Consider the following 20,751-nt stretch of genomic DNA (forward strand, 5'->3'; position numbering starts at 1 on the left):
TCTGAGTTACCCCTGAGAGAGAGAGAGAGAGAGAGAGAGAGAGAGAGAGAGTCAGAAATAGAAGGGAATCACCAAGAAAAGAAGAATGACGATAACCAGCTCAGGACTGTGGGCATCCCGCACCATACTCATCAGATATGAGCCCCTGGGGATAATTAACTGATTTTGATTTGGCTTACCAAAAAGATGTTCTGTTGCATTCAGTTTTTTCCAGTTTATTGAAATTCACGTCACTTTATATTCACTCTGTAATACTTTTGTGTAATTGTCTTACTCATAATCTACCCCCCTTTTTTTTTTTTTTTTTTTTTTTTCAGTTCTGGTTTCTGAAAAAAATGAATAGTTTATGACATATTTTTTTATTCTCAAAATATCAATTGGGCATATTGTTGTATTTTTATTTTAACTATTTTATAGCCTTATTGAAGAAGGTGGAGACTGGGATAGACGCAATAGACTAAAGGTTTACCAGGGAGTATACTGCATGGCAATCAGAGATTTCAAAAGTGCTGCTACTTATTTTCTGGACACTGTCTCCACATTTACAAGTTATGAATTAATGGATTATCGCACATTTGTAACCTATACTGTGTTGTGCAGTATGATTTCTTTGCCTCGTGTTGATTTAAGGGAAAAGGTGAGATAAAAATTATTTCATTAGATATTTTTAGCATACCATATGCCTGTCTTACATGTTAAATTAAGCTTAAGCAATAAATGGCAACACCCTCCCCATAAATGGGTCATTGTTAAAATTTATCTATCATGTTCTAAGCCACATATATCTTCTTAGTGTTAGGTAGACATTTCACTTAAATACTGATTCATTTAGGTAATTAGCAATAGGTATTTCTTAATTTGCAGCCATTATCAACCCACTGCAGGATAGAAGCCTCCTCAACGATTCATGTTAAGGGAAATGGACCATAATTTGCCACACTGGTCCAATGCTGGTTGGCAGATCGATCGTATTTAGCAATCAGGGGTGTGAACCTGGGACTACTCAAAGAGCTTGTGCTACTGCACTTCTGCTCCTGACCACTCAGCTGCCGGCCTTCATAGCCGAGTGGTCACGAGAAAGAGTGCAGTTAACATGTTATATGGGACTAAGAAGCAGTACAGAAGGGGAGGATTACATTCCAAGAGCTAACAAAAATACACCATTTCGTTAACAAAACTGACAAAAACGCACCATTCTAGATTTTGTGTATCTTCTGCTCTCTTTAAAAAATTATTAATCTGGTCTTGTTTGCTTTAGCTTGATAGATCTTTGTAATTTCACCTTATGGAACTAAGCATTTTTGAAGCTCCCTTTTGAACTTTGGGCTCCTTTCAGTTGAAGAATCTGAATTCAAAAAATAAGATTGTAATTGCTCAGCTAACTTTGTCTTTCCGTATACTCTTTAGTGTAAAATTTCGAAGTTCAGAATTTTCATCTGCACTGTCATCCTCTGAATTTATTTGATTTGCCTCCAACGCCTTTTCCACCAAATCCATTTCGCCAGCCTCTTTTTCTACCAGTAATTCTTGAACGTCTTCAGTAATCATATGTTTTTTTTTTTTTTTTTTTTATAGGAGCATCTGTGACTAAGGCTATGTTGTGTGTTCAAATTACGTATGTTCTGAAGTCGATTTTCTATTTTTCTGGACGAAAAACCCAAGTTTCTGGGAGAGAAAAAAACCATTATACTCTTGCCCGAGGTAGACTAACTCGGCCGCGTTGTGAAAAAGACCCATAAAAATTCTTCCCCTCATCGATGGGATTCGAAGTTGTCTTTTCCATCTGATGTGTGGGGGGGGTGACGGTGATTCTACCAACTATGCTATCCACAGGGCTTCAGTAGTCATATCATCAAAACCTTCCCCCCCTACCGACTTAGAAAGTTCTACTATTGCACGAATTCCATTTTCTGTCAGTTTGACTGTATTTCGTGAATGAACTGACTGGCCATACATTTTTCCAACACACATTTAATGTTGATGGTTTTACTTTTTTGAGCAATAAAACTTTGATTCTGATACAGTCCACAATTGAAAACTGTTTCCAGCCTCCATCAATTCAATTCAGAATAAATTTTTTCCAAAATCCGTTGGAAAAAATTTATTCTGAATAAATCTTGGATTTTTCAAACACTTAATGAAGTATCACTTCAGCTTGAAGGGAAATTAATTACAGTGATAAACTACAATGCGTATTAAAAGCCTTCATCAAAAAACTGGAAATATTTGAAAGCAATTTAATGAGAAAATAATTTTATGGTATGCAAGTGTTAACTGAAATCAATGAATCTCTCACCGAGAATGATCTTAAGAATGATTCAGATCATTTGTATTCTTCAAAAGATGAAATTAAAAACAGATTTTCAGATTTATTTTCGAATTGAAGTGATGTTGGATCCAATTGGATACAGTGCCTGGTCTGCTAGTGAAGAAATTCATGAAGAACTCATTGAATTTAAATGTAACGAAGAATGCAAATATAAATTTGGAAAAGGTCGAATGGCTGAGTTGTGGGGATCAAAAACAAACTTCTTTATCCAACAGTGTGGTCTGTAATGGCGAAAGTACTTGTTTGTTTTCCAACATCTTATATGGTTGAAAGTGGTTGTAGTTCAGTAAATAAAATATTAAAGGAAAGAAACAGAATTGATATATGTTCAAGGGGGGAAACATTAGAATTAAACTTACTAACATCATACCAAACATTGAACTTTTAGCTAAGAAGCTCAGGCTCAGGGATTCCATTGAATAAAGAGTAAGTATAAAGTATTTCCTTGTTTAAAATTTCACAGGGAGCGATTAGGAAATAAAATTGTCTAAAAAAGCTCTTTAGAGATTGATAATTAAAAAAAAGGTTGAGAAACACTGATATAGATCAGGTATATTTCAAGAGATGTTGCTTCTTGGAAGTACATACACATCAGGTAGACTGAGCTGAAATTCCCAGTTATGTTAATATATACTGCATGATGGTTAACAAAGGGAGCTTACATTTGTGACAATGGAAATTCAATTTAGAATACCAGTAATAATTGGGTGTATGTTCAGTATTTTCCCACAACTCTGGTGCTGCCTTCTGTATAATCATAAAGGTAAGTGGATGTTTTCCCTGAACCCCCTTCCCATTTGAATTACATGGCTCCTGTATACTTTGACTTGATGTTTGTAACAGAAGATTCTTAGTTCATTATACATACTGCAGGACCTCTGCTAGTTAATTTGAAGTATCCATACTTAAAATAAATCTGTTGTATTCCTTTGAGCCATTAAGAGGTTTTTACTTAATCTTCATTGTCTTTGGTCTGTAGATTACTCCCACTCTCATTATACCTTTGCTTTCAACTGACTTCCACCACACAGATTCTGTATTAGTATGCATAACTTCTGAATCTTTGAAAGCATTTGGTTTGTTTAGTCTGCTTTTAATAATAAGAATGACCCTACCACCCCTTCTATTTTCGCTACTCTTTCTAAATACATTGTACCTACCACAATAAAACTCGTTATCCTCTGTTTCTGGGTGGCACCATATTTCCATTAGCCCTATTATGACAGCATTAGTTGGTCTTACCAGGAGTTTGAATCTACCTATTTTATTGATAACTCTAAAGCAGTGCTGTCAATAAATTTACTCATTTTATTGACAACACTCAGAATTAGTGTAAACACAGTTAAGAGTAAGTGTTCTTGTATTGTTATTTACCATGACACAACCTTAGTTATTTAAGGTTGTTTCCCTAGCATTAGCTTCCTTTGATGCTTCACTACCCTTTGAATGGTACTACAGAATATCCTGCCAACATTGGCTGTTGCAGCAACAGACAAGAAGAAAACTATTGAGAATGATGGCAAACATTACTTTGACCCATATCATCCTTTTATATCTAAGTTGAAAAACTTTTTGAATGTTCTTTATATTTACAAAGTTTTTAAAATCTCACCTAAAATCTTCTTGTGAAGAAAGAGAGATTCACAATTTTGGTATACAGGCACTCCTCAACTTACATAGTTAATTGTTTTTTTTTTTGTTTTTTTTTTCACGTACGTAAGTCCAACTTCAGTCTTGTAGATACAAAATACATGTACAGTACAGTACAACGCATTGTGATTATAACCCCCAACAAACTTCATTAAGTACAGCATTTTACGATGAATAATAATGTAGAACACAGTATTTAATCAAAACCAATTTAATCTAAATACAATACATAATTTAATTGAATCTACAATCAAATCACTTTACAATGGACTCTCCAAAATAAAATACTGTTCACTATACAATATGTAGTAAGTGCCGGTCATTGTGATCACGTTTGCGAACTGAATTTTAATTGCATTAAACGGCAATTCTATTAAGCAAAAATAGGAGAAATATTATCCACGGGCTATAAAAGTAAAGATACAGAGGACAAATTTACACTTTACTTCTTCCAATTAACAAAATTAAATGATGCATTAAAATCAGAAGAATATTTCCCACAGGTTATCAAAATAAAAATAAATTTAACCTACATGCATAGCTTAATTAATACGTACTGTAATATGTACATACTAACTAGGTGATGTTTCTGTTCACTGACATTTGGGGGGGGGGGTTAAAATTTAAAACAGTAAAAAAGATAAGCAATCAATAACAAAGAACACTGCATGCACAAATTGCAACTACCACGATACGTGCAAGTGAGATATGGAGTAACAACTTTGCGAATCTCAAAAAATAGGAATAAAGAGAAGATTCTGAAAATTTATTTATGTTTATTATACAATTGAAGATTTCAGTGGAGGGACATTTCACCATAATAACGTAAAATTCCACAGAATTCCTGCTATTGGTATCATCACAAATGCAATAAAGTCAAGTTTACTACCCGTTTTTAATAGATTGCACTAACAGAAAAGCCCAATAAACCGGAAACTGATAATTGTTTTTATTGTTTTATGGTAGTGACCTACAGAAATGCTTTAGAAAAATATCACAAAGGCATTCAAAATTGATTCTTAAAACCTAACATAGCAACAGCTTTGTACGTATCTGCAAGTTGTACTTAAGTAGAGGAGTGCCTGTATATATTTTTTTAGGTGTATTTTCAGTATTTTTTATTTAATTTAAGCAATTTATTGTGTTATAGGTGGTTAAAGGTTCTGAAATTTTGGAGGTTCTCCACAGTGCTCCTAATATTCGACAGTATTTGTTTTCACTTTACAATTGTCAGTATGCCCAGTTCTTTCAACAGCTGGGTAAGTAGAATTTTCAGAAAAATTTTAGTTTTCACATTTTTATAATTTGCATTTAATTCATCCTATATATTTTTGCTTAGTTAGGTAGCTGTATTTCTATTTTTAAATGAACACCTACCAACTCCTCTTCTGATTTAGACATTTTCTGATAAGTTTAGTTTTCTTCCAGTTTTTAGTCATTTGTTATTTTTCAAATATGCAGATATGTTAATTTTTCAGTTACAGATCTACCAAATTTAATGATATTCACTTGAACAGGTCTTCTCACATTTAACTTAAATATAACATAGAGAAATGTTATATTTCTCTATGTTATATTTAAATTTCACATTATGTGAAAAAATATCTGAACTTAATTTGATAAACATTTCTCTATGTTATATTTTTCTGTCTTGTCATCTTGGGAAACTTTGTTTCTTCCAGTTTGGGCTTATGCTTACTTTAGAAATGACATTGCTATCCACAAATTGGCTTAAAGTTTTGATATCATTTTTAATTGAACAACATCACCAAGAAGACAAATCTGTTAATCATTAACAGATTAGTCTGTGAGCAGTTTCGGAGCTTACCGCTGGTCCTGATTGTCAACTTCATGTCAAACTGTGAACATGTCAAATCTAAATGAGCTACCATTGGAGCAAACAAAGCTTCCCCAGGACAGCAAAACAGAAATATGTAATGCTGAGAAGCATTTATAGTGGGTGTTTAAATATTTATTAGCATATTTCAACACCTTCATTGAATATAACCCTGTTCCTCTATTAATTGCTGCTCAATTCATCTTGGTGGGGTGGGCAAGCACATCTGGCGCAAAATAAGCTGATCATTTTAAAAAATCATAACTTTTTTAGTTCTTTTTAGGTTTGTAATTTTTTGTTTATCTTACAGATAACTCTTGGAGAATTTAATTATGGAGAGGTACACAATTGCTCAGTAGACCAAAATTGTTACAATTTTCTTGGAAAACAACTGGTCAGTAGTTCTAGTGCAAGAAGCATATAAACAATTTTATAACATTCACAAGGCACTGAGTAGAAACACAATTTACACTGTGGTTCGAAATTTTGAAGAAAGGGTGACTGTTACTGATTCCAGACAAACTGGAAGACCTCGTAGTGGTCTATCAATCGAAAACATTGCACGTGTACGGGAGAGTGTTGCAGGTCAACCCCAGTCATCGACCAGAAGATGCTCTGCTCAATTGGCAATCTCTCATCGCTCGCTGCAGCGATTTTTGCATAAGGACTTGCATCACTTTCCATACAAGATTCAATTAGTCCAAGCCCTTCATCCTGAAGACAAGCAAGCACATCTGGAATACACCCGTGCCTTCATAAACCTTGCAAAAGATGATGAGAATTTCATTTCAAATTTGATGATGAGCGACGAAGCACATTTTCAGTTACGTGGCTTTGTTAATAAACAAAACTGTCAATTTTGGGGCATTGCGAACCCAAGAATAACTCACCAGAGACCACTGCATTCAGCTAAGGTAACGGTTTGGTGTGCCATAACAGCCGAATGCATCATTGGACCTTATTTCTTCGAGGATGATGATGATGGTGTTGTTCAGATGGTCAATGGAGAGCGCTATAGGACAATGGTTGAAACTTTTTTGATGCCACAGCTAGCAGAAGACCACAATATGTGGTTTCAACAACATGGCACCATGGCTTACACTTCTCAAGCCCTATTGGACCTCCTAAGGCAGTATTTTCCCAATTGCATTATTTCAAAAAATGGCGATGAGGTCACCGCACTCACCAGATTTGGCCACCCCAGACTTTTTTCTTTGGGGCTGTCTCAAGGATAAAGTGTATGCCAATAACCCTCGAACCATAGAAGTCCTAAAATGAGAACATCCGGCATGAGATAGCCACAATATCTCCTGAAACTCTTAGAAGTGCCACGGAAAATGCTGTAAGAAGAGCACACGTTTGCAAGCAAGAAGTGGGTGGTCATTTGGCTGATATTATTTTTCACATATGATGTAAAATATTTCCAAGAATAAAGCTTTCATTCACTGTTTAGATAATTCATTTATTACATTTTGTTCTAAAGTTATAGAGAAAACAAACTGTTCAGCTTATTTTTCGCCACCCTGTATAAGTTTTGTTAAAAAACTAAAACTCTTCAGAAATTATGAGGAAAATTTTCATTATTACAATGGCCCTGCTATTTAGACTTGGATGGATTTTGTTTCACCTGTATGAATATCTGATTACACTCACTATTGCTCTGAAGAGTTGTTAAATTGCCAAGTAAGACTTGGAATAATTTGTTACATTTCAAGCTTCCTTGTGCACTTAACAGTCCCTTGTAGAGCTTGCTAGCTATGTGATCTTAAATTTTACTATATTTGTTTTTTTGCAAAAGTGACTTTTTATCCATTACAAAAAGGAAAATGAACTTTGCTACCAGTACTATTTTATTCAACACAAACTACAGACAGAAAGCTTAGCTAAATTCATATTTCATTGTCAGAAATGTTACCTGTTAAATATAGTTGTTATACGTTTGATACCTGCTGTCCTGACATAAATATAACTTAGTTTGTTTAATCGTTTTTTGTTAGCATATGAATATACACTGATGAGCCAAAACATTATGACCACCTACCTAATATGATGTTGGTCTTCCACATGCAGCCAAAACAGCTTGTACCCAGAGAGGCATGGAGGCTGCAAAATTTCTAAATGTGTCTTGTGATATCTGGTACCAACACATAACCAGCAGATCCTTTAACTCCTGTAAGGTCCGTGGTTGAGACGCCGCAAATCGGAATTGCTGTTCCAACACAAACCACAGATGCTCGATGGCATTGATATCTGGGGGATTTGGAGGCCTGAGCAATACATGGAAGTCTTCCTTGTGTTCTGCGAACCAGTCTCGAACAATCCGGGCGGTGTGGCATGGCGCATTATCCTGCTAAAAGACGGCACCGCGAGAGGGGAAGACCTTTGCCAAGAAAAGGTGTACCTGGTCAGCAATGATGTTTAGGTAGGTGGTAGGCGTCAGAGTCCCCGGCACATGGATGACTAGACTCGGTATCCCAGCAGAACATTGCCGAAAGCATGACACCGCCGCCACCAGCTTGTTTTCATCCCACGGTGCATCCAGGAGGCATCACTTCCCCAGGTAAACGACGCACACCTACCCGTCCATCCACATGGTGCAACAGGAAACATGATTCATCGGGCCAGACGACCTTCTTCCAGTCACTCAAGGTCCAATTTCGATGCTCGCGTGCCCATTGTAGGTGCTGTCATTGGTGAACTGTGGTTAGCATGGGCCCTCGGAGCGGCCTGCGGCTACACAGCCCCATTTTCAGCAGGTTTCGATGTACTGTGTTTTGTGACACATTACTCCGGTCACTGGCATTCCAATTACCAGCGAGTTGCACCACAGTTGCCCTTCTGTTGCCACATACCATTTCATCTGGGAGAGTCTTCACTCACCTCGAACATCGATGAGCTGTGGTCATCCAACACCTAGTCAGCGGTTCATGGGTTCTCCCTCCTCGAACTTTCGGTAGGTACTAACCACAGCTGACTGTGAGCACCCCACCAGCTGTGCCGTTTCAGATATGCTCTGACGTAGTTGTCTGGCCATTATAATTTGGCCTTTGTCGAACTCACTTAAGTCCGCTTTCCCATCTGAAGAACAAGAGTAACACTGATTAACGGAGCTCAGTATCAGGTGTTTTTTATATCATGTCCAAACCTGCGCATGCACCATAGTTCACCTGCAGTTGCTTCAATTTGCATTACGACTTGCTGGTCATAACGTTTTGGCTCATTGGTGTAGTGCACTACTGAACACTAGGGGGTAGATAGCGAAATTTCGACCGTGCGATTACGTTTCTATGTGCTTTGATTAATAAGTGATTTTAGTGCCGATTAAACATGGATTTACTGTTCACCAAAGATCTGGACTTGAAGAACTAACGATACTGAATTACCAGGTGATTTTATGTGAAATTCTGTGCGGATTTTAAGAATTTATGGGAGTTTTTAATTCTTACATATAACAGCGTTGTGCCTTTATGTAGCCCGTATGCATAGAGCCAATATGCCCGCCTTCACAATTGTCAGTATGGCTACCAGACACTTTCATTTCACGCTCGTGGATTTCAGTTTAAAGTGTTTTTCTCATCAAAAGTATATACAGTGATTCTTCAACTCCAATAGACTCTCAAGGTGAGAAAACTTTCTGTGCTTTGTTGGGAGTTTGGCTGGTTAGAAGTGTCACTATTTGTATTCTTTGTGTCAGACCGCATGGTCACCATGTGGCTGACATTTGGAATATAGAGAGGCGACTGATATAATGCGATCGCCATGCTTCTACCTTGCTCTTGACTTGGGAGGTGCAACGGTGCTTGTAACCTTGGATAGCATTTGTGTCCCAACATTTCCCACTAAACTGTGTGCGAGTTTTACCCAAAAATAATGACTTTTGTGTGCTCCCCCCCTGCCATAGACTTTCCATGGTAAAGGCTGAACTTTTCTCAGGTAGATTCTACTGTCTTTTTAATGCCACCATCGTGTTCGCCGCGCCCAGAAACCCCATAGGGAAGTAGTCCTGTTGTTCTAGGGCTATTTTTACACCTGGCTATTTCCCCCCACAAGTGACTGAGGGGGATAGCCCAATAACTTAAAGGCTCACAACTCGCCTTCTTTTTGTGCTGTGCACTTGTGGCTAATTTCATTTTTCATAACGCTCACAGTGCTTCTTGATAGTAGAGAGGAAATCTCGATAAACTGACGAGTCTCAGTCATCCAGAAATAGTGATATGGAGAAGAATATGGACAAAAGCAGAGACCCTCTTAGGGAAACCCAAGGCAACGAATGCACTATCATCACAAACCAACAGAACGAAGGGATGGATCCCCGTTCCGAGATTCCCCCCCCCAAACGGGTAAGAAGAAAAACAAAAAAGGCTCAATGCCAAAATTTGAAATAGAAACCTGTTTCCAGACGGAGATAAGGGAAATGCAGGAAAACCTCACAGCGATTGTGACAAAGGAGACTAGCGATGACAGGACACAGGAAACCTCCCTGGATCCTACCGTACCCGAGGGTACAATACATGAAAAATCTCTGTTCCTGAAAACTGCTCTAGAATCCCTCTTTAAAGAGCAAACAAACAGAGTCACTACTGCACTAAGGGTTCAAATAATAACATTGTGGAACAAACTCGATGCACTCCTTGTCGAAGCCTACCTCGAGAGCAAAAGGGCCAGTGCTAAACTGCAAGCCTACGCTGAATGTGGGGCAAAACAAATGCCACAGCATGCACCCACATATGCACAAGTGCTGAGGACCACGGCTCCAGATACCTTTCCTCAACTGCCATGCGTGGCAACTACTACAAAACGCTGCTGCCGACTCCACACCTAGTAATATTAAAACCGACCTCAACAGCACAACACCAGACTAGTGAAGAGGTGAAACAAACCATTATGAAGAACCTCTCACAGGATATAAAGACTACAAAAATCAAATCTGTGAGAAAAATAAGGAACACGGGTGTCGTCATTGAAACTGAGACAAAGGAAGATGCAAATGAAATCCTCAACAACCCGAGGATCCAGACACTTGGTTTAGAGGCAGCATCCCCCAAGAGAAAGGCCCCCCAGTATAGTCATTTTTAACACCAACAAGGATCTAACACCAGAAGCTCTGCAGGAGGAATTATATTCCAGGAACCTTCAGCATGAGGACCCAAACGTGGAACCAACAACACTGATCACCCCAAAATTCCAAACAAAATCCAGGACAGGAGACCACACAAATTGGGTGGTTGAACTCACACCAGAGGCATGGAAAACGATTGCACAAACAACCAGGGTTTTCATACATTGGGGCAGCCATCACTTCAAAGAGCATGCGTCTGTTCCCAAATGCTTCCGTTGCTGTCGATTTGGACAAACAACACACACCTGTGCCCAGACAGAGCCTACTTGCGGCCACTGTGCAGAGAAAGGCCATGAGTTTGGCACCTGCCCCTAAAAAAGATGACCCGCCCACCTGTGCAAACTGTAAATCACAGAAGATGCCAGCAGACCACTCACTCAGGGACAATCAGTGTCCCATCTACATCAAAGCTAAGGGTACATACCAAATGAGAATTGATTATGGACGCACACCTTAGACCTTTTAACCTAGACAGGGTCAACTTCGCGCAGCTAAACGCACAGCGATCAAAGGCCGTGGCCGGACAACTCACCAAGAAAGCGAATGAACAGAACCTTGACATCCTACTTATCCAAGAGCCACATGTGCACAGCCGGGGGGGGGGGAGTGAGAGGATATCCCCTATCCTACAAAATAGTTCAGGACAACAGAGACAACCCCTGGGCTTGCATCCTGGTTAGGAACTCTAGTATCACTGTAACCAAGATTTCCAGCTACTGTGCATCCTGGGCTGCCTGTGCTCATATTATAACCTCGCCCAGTGAATTATATGCAGTCTCATTGTACTGCCGCCCAGGGGGAGATATCCTCCCACCTACCAGGTACCTGCAGAATTTACTCACAGAATTCCAGGATCGTCATGGGAGCGGATGTGAACTGTCGATCCCCGGTGTGGTTTGGCCAAACAGTGGGTTCCACGGTGTGAGTTCCTGGCAAACAGTACCTTCACTATACTCAATCAGCCAAATAACCCCACCACCTTTTCCAGCACAATGTGGGAAGCCACAATTGATGTTACACTCGCCTCAAGGTCTCTGGCTGGTCACCTCTCCGGATGGATGGTCAGAGAAAGCTGGACCACATCGGACCACAGGGTCATAACCTTCACGCTTCAACGCCCAAGGCAACAACCAACCCGACAAATCCAACATAGATACGCCATACAGAAGGCAGACTGGCCACTCTTCCAGACTACCTTAAGAGAAGCAGCACAAACCCTCCAAATAGAGGGGCTGAGCCTGGACCAGAACCAAACCGCCATGGTGGACCTCATTACTGCCGCTGCAAATCGCTAAATTAAAAGGAAAAACCCAACTCCAGGGGCCGTTCCCTGGTGGTCCCTGGAACTACAACAGCTCAGACGTGAGGTGAACAGAAAGAGAAGACTATCCAGAGAGCACGACTTTCCTGGCCAGCAGCAGAAATAGACTAACTCTGCGACCACTATCGCGCCGCAAGAAATGAGTACACTGCTCTAATCCGACTGAGGAAGCAGCACTCATGGGAGCAACTAGTTTCTACAACCGGAAACGAGCACCCCTGGGGGGTTGTCTACAGAATAACGACAAACAAACTCCCCAGGGGAGAAGTCATCCCCGCAACAAAGACGCCGCTAGGCACTTATACCAAGATCTGGCAGGATAATATCAAAAACATCTTGGACAGCATGTTTCTGGGACATATTACTCCCACTACACCAGAATAGCAACAATTATGCCAAGACAATGATACCTATACTACCACCAATAAGGAAGAACCGCTGACCATCACCGAACTTCACACTGCTGCAGCAAAACTGCGCAACAAGAAATCACCAGGTATCGACCTACTGGAGCCTGAAATCGTCAAGAAGGCCATCGAGACAATTCCAGAGGTAATACTCACTCTCTTTAATCACTGCCTTAATGAGGGATGCTTTCCACAGTGTTGGAAGACTTCCAAATTGCGCTTAATCCTGAAAAGTCCAAACAAGCAACAGGACCTTCCGGAGTCATACCGACCGATAGCCCTTCTCTCTGTGTTAAGTAAACTCTTTGAACACCACCTCAAAGATAGAATCGAAACTTGCTACATGGCTGCAGGCCTACAATCACAGAATCAATTCGGCTTTAGGAGGGGCTGCTCCACTTTGGATGCCCTGGAAAACATTACCAGAGCTGCTGAAACAACAAACCATAAATATCTACTTGTAATCGCAATAGATTTTGCCGGGACATTTGACACCCTGTGGTGGCCAAGTGTCCTCGGCAGACTCCGGAAGGCCAACATCCCAAAACATATTTTGGGATATTTTGAGCTCAAAACATATTTTGGCAACAGAATGGTTGTCGTAGAAACTCCATATCATTCTATTTCCAGACAGATCTTCAGAGGCTGCCCACAGGGCTCAGTCTTGGGTCTGCTCTTCTGTAACATGATTCTCGACGGTTTCCTAAACCTAGACCTAGTTCGTGTAGCAACTCAGGCATACGCGGACAACCTGACCCTGGTACTGCGAGAGGACAGCAGAGCCAGGCTAGAAACTTCTGCTACTCGTGCCATCGACACCTTACAGAAGTGGACCGATGAAAACAATCTCCGCATATCCTCAACCAAGACCAACTCAGTACTGTTAAAAGGTACCCTGGACATCAGGAGACCACCCCAAATCCGCATCCAAGGCGCTACAATTAAGCTCACAAAGCAACTAAAACACCTCGGGGTTGTCCTAGATAATAACCTCTCATTCACCCCCTCATCTGACCTACATACAGAAAAAGATCAGAAGATACTCTGCTCTGTTCATGAGGGTCCCCCGCAAGGATTGGGGCCTGTGGAGGAGAGCCCTCAAGCTATTCTATAAAACCGTATTCCTGCCTGCCATAACGTATGCCGCTGGCATGTGGTACTGGAAGGCCACCACAGCCGTCAACAGAAGAAAACTGGACACCACGCAGCGGTATATATTACTTACAATAACAAGAACTTGCAACACTGTAAGCACGCACGCTCTCCAGGCTCTGACAGGGACTCTTCCCCTAGACCTTGAAATAGTCTTCTGCGGCCTAACATATCAACTCTCCAAGGGACAGGAGGCTAACCACCTGAACTTCACCATGGACCCTGAAACTGACCACAAGGTGGAATGCAAACATCTCCTCGCACATCTCAACCAGAGCTGGCAAAACCGCTGGCATACATCAAGCAAAGGTGAACTCACTAAAAAATTTATTCCTGATATCTAACTGGTGTACCCAAACTATCCACTTTGGCTTTCTCCTGGACTTCTCGCCATCTACCTGTTGACCGGCCATGGCACCATAAGAGAAAAACTCCATGGGTTCGGATTGAGTGACATCCCCACTATGCCACTGCGGTCTATGCGAGACATGGGGGCACTTGATGTACGACTGCCCACTGTACGAGGATCTCCGCTGCTGATTTTTAACCACCACCCAAATAATGTTACGAGACAAGGAATATCTGATACTAACTGAAAAAGATACCTATGGTGCCTTCACTCAATATGTGCAAGACCTCTTCACAAGAAGGCGGACTCTCCTGCATCTACCACCACAACAGCAACAACCATGAAATGAATAACTTATGACAACAAACAATACAAACCAACAACTAACTGCCTCAGAAAAAAAAAAAAAAAACCAATGATAAGAAACTAATCACACGAACTGGACCTAACCCACGAAAAGTGCACACCCGATATGTGGACCTCCCCTGGACGGGACGCAGCCTCATGAGTGATACTCATGAGGCTGCTCAGCTGAATTCCAACCAGCCCAATGAGACTGCAGCGCTTTCTGCATATGCCAGCCATAATGGCAGTCAGTACCGGCACTCTTGCTGGACCCATCTTTCTTTCCCCCTCCCTCGATGGTAGGGGAGGAGGCAGGAAGCTGTCCCTCCTGCCTCCACCCCTACTCGCCAAAACATTTCCTCCTGGTGGGGCATGGGCATGCCCCACTGACTTATAATGGGGTTGTCTCCTCTATTAATCCCATTTCTTCTGTCTTTCTCCCCCCAGTCTTCAGTCTCCTCTCCCTCTCTATCTGCTCGCCAGCGTATACCCCACAGGTCAAAATTTAATAGTTCCAAATTAAGTTCGTTCACATTTCAGTCTTTCAATCTAGCGATCAACCCACGCAAATGTAATTTTTTTTTTTTTTTTTTAAGGTCCTAGCCACTGAAATATCAGTGGAAACTAGGTGGCAGGACCTGCCAGAGTAAATAACTGTAATACTGATGTACCTGGTCTGCCTCCATGGGGCGAAGTGTGGGCAACGTCGGGTCTAAGCAGGGGTCAGTCGGCTAAATGGCCAGAAGAACAACAGTACACGACATCACACATCTCAAGATCCATATACTTTTAAATCTCTGGCCTTTACAATGAACTGTATCACACCACAATGTAAACTACGCGGAGATGGGGGGAAACCCCTGGTGTCCTTTGACCCTAAACACACTTTATACTTTACTGAACACTATCTCAGGGCAATGCCGGCAAACACACACACACACACACACACACACTACACAATAGTTTCAATTGACATGTGCTCATGATTCATGATGTGTGATCACGAGAGAGAGAGAGAGAGAGAGAGAGAGAGAGAGAGAGAGAGAGAGAGAGAGAGAGAGAGAGAGAGAGAGAGAGAGAGATTTCTTTGCAGTAGAGTAAAATTTTACATTAGATGTATTTTTAGAGGAATTTTCAAGTTTGCTTATAGTTCCAGAGATAGATACCGATTGTTTTCTAATTGAAACCTGTTGAAATATTACAAGAGATCCTGTAATTCGGGTTATATGAGAAACATAAATACAATTCTATTCTAAAGGAGTGGACCATTTCAATTTTAAAGTATTCAGCTGTTCAATAAAATATTTTTCTTCTGAAATTTTAAATGAATATTTTCAGAATAAGTCTTTGGAAATATCTGAGTTATCTTACTTTCATGCATCCTAAATCTGTACAAGCTGCACATAAAGAAAAGATTGTTTTTGTGTTTTTGTTTCCTAAAACAGGACTCATTATTTTTTCTAGTTCTATGAAAAGTTGAAACAGTCAACTTAGATGACTGGACCTGCATTTGGTATTGGAGGAAAACAAAGAACTGGCTTGTAGAAGGTTAAAATTAAATAAATACCTTTGTCGAATCTTACAAGTTAAATGGGGTATAGTGGATTTTGTCCAGGAGTTAAATTTATTTATGTCTGCAATGTTGATGAGTATTGATTGAAGGGAAATTTCTGAGTAGCACTATTGGATGGAAAAGTGGTTCTCCAAATACAATTATATTGAAGTTAAAATATATCTAACTCAATGCTACTGAAAGCTCAGTTCACAAGTTGCTAACTGAGCTTTCAGAGGCAATAATTAATATTTATGAATTCTGTTTGAACCCAGCAGACTTTCCAAACCATAAAAAATGTGCTTTGGTCTTAGGAGCTTTGTGGTAGAAGGGTTGTAACACTTCATTGGTCATATCAAATCACCTTGACAGTATTGGTAGAAATGCACCTTTGCAGTGTGTGTGTGTGTGTGTGTGTGTGTGTGTGTGTGTGTGTGTGTGTGTGTGTGTGTTGTTTTCATTTTTAGTCTCTTATTGCTCTTTAATAATTTTGATTGATAGGGATGGGTAGTTTGACTCATATTTCTAGATGTCTAATTCTATAGGCAATTCAAGTTAGAAGAGTAGCCATTCTATACATTCATTTTCTTTGAAAATAAATCTTTATGAATATTAGTTTTTATTAATCTTTATTGCTTTCCAAATTGAGAGAGAGAGAGAGAGAGAGAGAGAGAGAGAGAGAGAGAGAGAGAGAGAGAGAGAGAGAGAGAGAGAGAGAGAGAGAGAGAGAGGATATCATCCATGGGTCATATTGTACACATATTTTTCATTGGAAATGGAAAATATATGCACAATAAAGTTTGCCTTATTTCTGTTGACTGCTGACTTTCTATTGTGAGTTCCTAAGACCAAAGCATGTTTTGTTTTTGTTAAAGGAAAATCAGGTTTAGCTAACCAAGTCTGCTGGTTCCAAATTGAATTCATAGATAACAGGTTGTCAACTGAGTTTTCAGATGCATTAAATAAACTTCATTTAATTTTACTTAAATATAATTGTATTTGGAAAACCAGATCATCAGAATTGGCTCTCCAAATATGATTAGTAGGTTAGGGAACTAAAAAATTGCACTAGGATGCTTGAAATGTAACATATGCTCAGTGAAAAAAAAAAAAAAAAAAACGCATTTCAGATCTCTTTCTGCTGAAGCTTTGGAAATGCTCCTGACAGCCAAGTCTAGATAGCAGGGCCATTGTTATGAACAAAAATTTGACTCAACATTTCTGAAAAGTGTAAAGTCTGCAATAGTATCTTTGTTGAAGTAAACCAAACAGGAATTCGTAGACAGAAAAATTCTAGGCAAGCTGATGTTTGAAAGTGTACTGTATGGGAAAACAATTCTATATCTGTATTTTAATGTGAAATCAAGTCCAAAGTGTGAAGCTTAAAAAACTTGCTTTTTGATAGTTGGGTCTGCTTGACTTGGCACATTACTGGATACTTGAGTTTTTGCTGTGTCCTCAGTTTTTTCCATTAATACACCAAGCTATTTTTTAAGTTTGCTGCATTCTCCAGCTGCCACATAAAAATGCATCACCATCAGTCAAAGAACAGTAAAAAGGACAGTTTAGATAGGCCATACAGAATGACAAACCAGAAGGCACTGTCTTCTGCTTCCCTTCTTAGCCATCTTAGGTTCTAGTCATAACTGTATACAAAAATAAGCTAGCATATGTGATTAGAGATTTTAAACTATTTCTCTACTATAAAAAAAAAAATCTTCAAAAACTTATGAAGTTCCCACAAAAAATACAGAAGAGTCTCTTACACTCACCTTTCTGCCCTCATTGCCATATTTGACTTAAGACAAATACCACTCACACATGAGTACATTATTGATACTGAGTTTGTTTGTCTCTCAAGGATTACATAATGGATTTTTCTCCAAGAAACTTATAATATGAAACTATATATGAATAACTAGGGTTGTTCATCTTTCAAAAAAGATGGACCAATCAGTGTCTCATAGCCTGAGTTGCTTAGTTATCCATGTAACTGTTCTGTAACTTTATAAATTATAATATATTTATCAGCTGTTCAAGATTATGATTTCTGTTAGTTTGTGTTGTGTCAATATATATTCTAATGATTTCCTTTTGAATGACACATTAGATTGCGAATGTGTTGAGAAGATATCATATTAGTAGAAATTTTATAATATTTAATAATCTTATGATGAATTACTAAAATTTTATGTTTTTAAATTAACGACAGCTTCTTGTGTGTTTATACTGTAGCTGATATGGAAACAATGCTGAAAAGAGATCGTTTATTAGAACCACACTACCGATACTACGTAAGAGAAATGCGAATATTGGCATACACTCAGCTGCTAGAATCTTATCGGAGTTTGACTTTGCAGTATATGGCAGATGCATTTGGTGTAACTGTTTGCTTCATTGACAAGTAAGAATTCTCTCTCTCAATTTTAGTGTGTGTGTGTGTGTGTGTGTGTGTGTGTGTGTGTGTGTGTGTGTGTGTGTGTGTGTGTGTGTGTGTGTGTGTGTGTGTGTGTGTGTGTGTTCTCCCTGTCCAGTGTACCTCATCCAGTAAGATACAGTTTCTGTCTCTTCCCCCCCCTCCCAAAACTGTGTTTTTGTTGCATTGTCAGGATTTCATATCCCATTTTAGTTGTAATATTAATAAATATGACAAATGTGTTTTATAATTAATATTTAATCTTTAATTTCTTGGGAGAAAGACACACGTGGGAATTAACTAATTCTAATAAGAGAATTTTAAAGGTAAAAAAATGATCAAAAATATTGAAACAAGCTAGAGAGAAAACATTCCAATGACCCAACAATTTAGAGGCTAGTTTTGATGATGTTTCAAAATCCTTGTGGATATCATTTTCAAGATTATGAAGGAAGGAAAAATAAGAAGTAAGAACTGGTTATACAATTCTGCACTATTTTTAGCCAATTTTGCAATATGAAATTATGAACTTGTCATTGTCAAGTCTAGAAAAATAATTGAATGAGGGTTTATTACAACAAATTCTGTACAGTTTTATGAATTAAATAAATTAAGAAAGACTACTAGTTAACAAGAAAATCATATGTTATATGTATGTATATGTGTTTATTTATTTAGAAACAAATTGTGTGGATTGGGTGCTAATGTAATTAATAAAATAAAATTATTCCAAGAAAAGAAATTCTGATTAAAAGAAATGATTCTAAAAAAAGTAAAGTAATTCCAAGAGGTGCTAATGTAATTAATAAAATGATTCTGAGAAACTGTCAAGATTATGGAGACAACCATTAATAACTGTTTACATGATTTAAAGATCTGTTTATTTGAATATAGTTATGTAGTTTATTTGAATTTTCAGAGAAACAGAAACTAGAACTTCTGTAATTGGCCAGAAACTATTATTTGCAATTAAGATACAAACAGAACAGTAGTGGGAACAAACAGATTAATATATTATGTTAACGTATTTCGATTTTGTATTACCTAAAGTATGGAGCTATCACTCACCCGTTATCAGTATCTATGTGTTATCGAGGAACTGGCTAAAGAATATCAAGTGGTTGGATTTTGCAAAAGAATTATGAAATATATGAGGTTGAAAAAAAGTTTAGCAAATTAAAGGTGAGACTAGATTTTAAACATAAAATACTAAAATTACAGAATCAATAAATAGTGAGATATAATACAGTTGTATATAGCTGTGGTATTAATGCTTTCAGATAAAAAAATATCAGTGTTGGCAACCAGTTTTTGAAAATGTTATGCTTACCAGTTAGAAAATAAATTGTGCATTAAAATACATTTTAGTAAATTATTTAAAATCAGTAATACATTAACTTCAAAAAATCATTTGGATTGATGGATTAATATAGTTTCTAAGGAAATAGTGGTGGCTACAGGTGAGACCTGATTTTGGATTCTGTTCTGTTGGTCATGAAAGATCTTTGTTTTGCAGGTTGCGGCAGTCAGTTTCTGATGACCTTGTGTCAGAATACCTTTTTATGTATGCAGTTACCTTTTCCTAGAAGAGATGAGATATTCTTGCCTGATGTTTGAACCTTCTTGCTTATTGATGGTTATGTATTTGTGACATTTAATACCTCCATCTCTTCACGGAAAAGCTCACTGCACAAAAAAGAAGGTATTCTGACAACAGGCCACCAGAACTTGATTCCAAAAACCTTCAAAATTATGATCTTTCACAACCAACAGAAGAAAATCAAACATGGTCATACCTACAACCGTCATTATTTTCTTAGAAGCTGCAGTAGAACCCAAGGAGCCCATCAATCAAAGTAATTTAACAGAAGTTTAATTCATTAATGTATTTTAATGCACAATTTATTCCCTAGCTGTTAGGCATAACAATTTTCAAAAATTGATTGCTGCAGTTGATATGTTTTTCATACAAAACCATTATTAGTTCAACTGTATACAACTAAATTATATCTGAACGTTTAGTAATTGTGTACTTTTAGTATTTTATGTTTAAAATATAGTCTTTTTTCAGCTCTCATTTGTTGAATCTTGTTTTTTCAACCTATTTCAACCTATTGAAAAAATATCTTTATTCTTAACTTCCAACAACATAAATTGTTGGAAGTTAAAAATAAGAAAGGCACTTGGGGTGGATGGGATCTATCCAGTTATATTAAAGAGGCAGCAAAGGAAGTAAGCAAACCCGTAGCCATAATTATGAGAGCATCCTTGGAC

The 20,751-nt window shown here is 38.5% G+C and overlaps 1 protein-coding gene across 1 annotated transcript in view; it reads left to right on the plus strand.

The window, feature by feature from the left end:
* Rpn7 (regulatory particle non-ATPase 7) overlaps nucleotides 1-20,751 on the plus strand; it is a 114,052-nt gene that overhangs the window by 48,143 nt on the left and 45,158 nt on the right. Inside the window, exons 4-6 of the mRNA XM_090381725.1 lie at nucleotides 418-637; nucleotides 5,130-5,238; nucleotides 18,297-18,465. Coding sequence (XP_090237851.1) covers nucleotides 418-637; nucleotides 5,130-5,238; nucleotides 18,297-18,465 — 498 coding nt within the window. The remainder of the gene's footprint in view (nucleotides 1-417; nucleotides 638-5,129; nucleotides 5,239-18,296; nucleotides 18,466-20,751) is intronic.

This window comes from Mastigoproctus giganteus, chromosome 9 (assembly GCF_048544385.1).
Source record: "Mastigoproctus giganteus isolate SK-2022 chromosome 9, ASM4854438v1, whole genome shotgun sequence".
NCBI classification, from domain to species: domain Eukaryota; kingdom Metazoa; phylum Arthropoda; class Arachnida; order Uropygi; family Thelyphonidae; genus Mastigoproctus; species Mastigoproctus giganteus.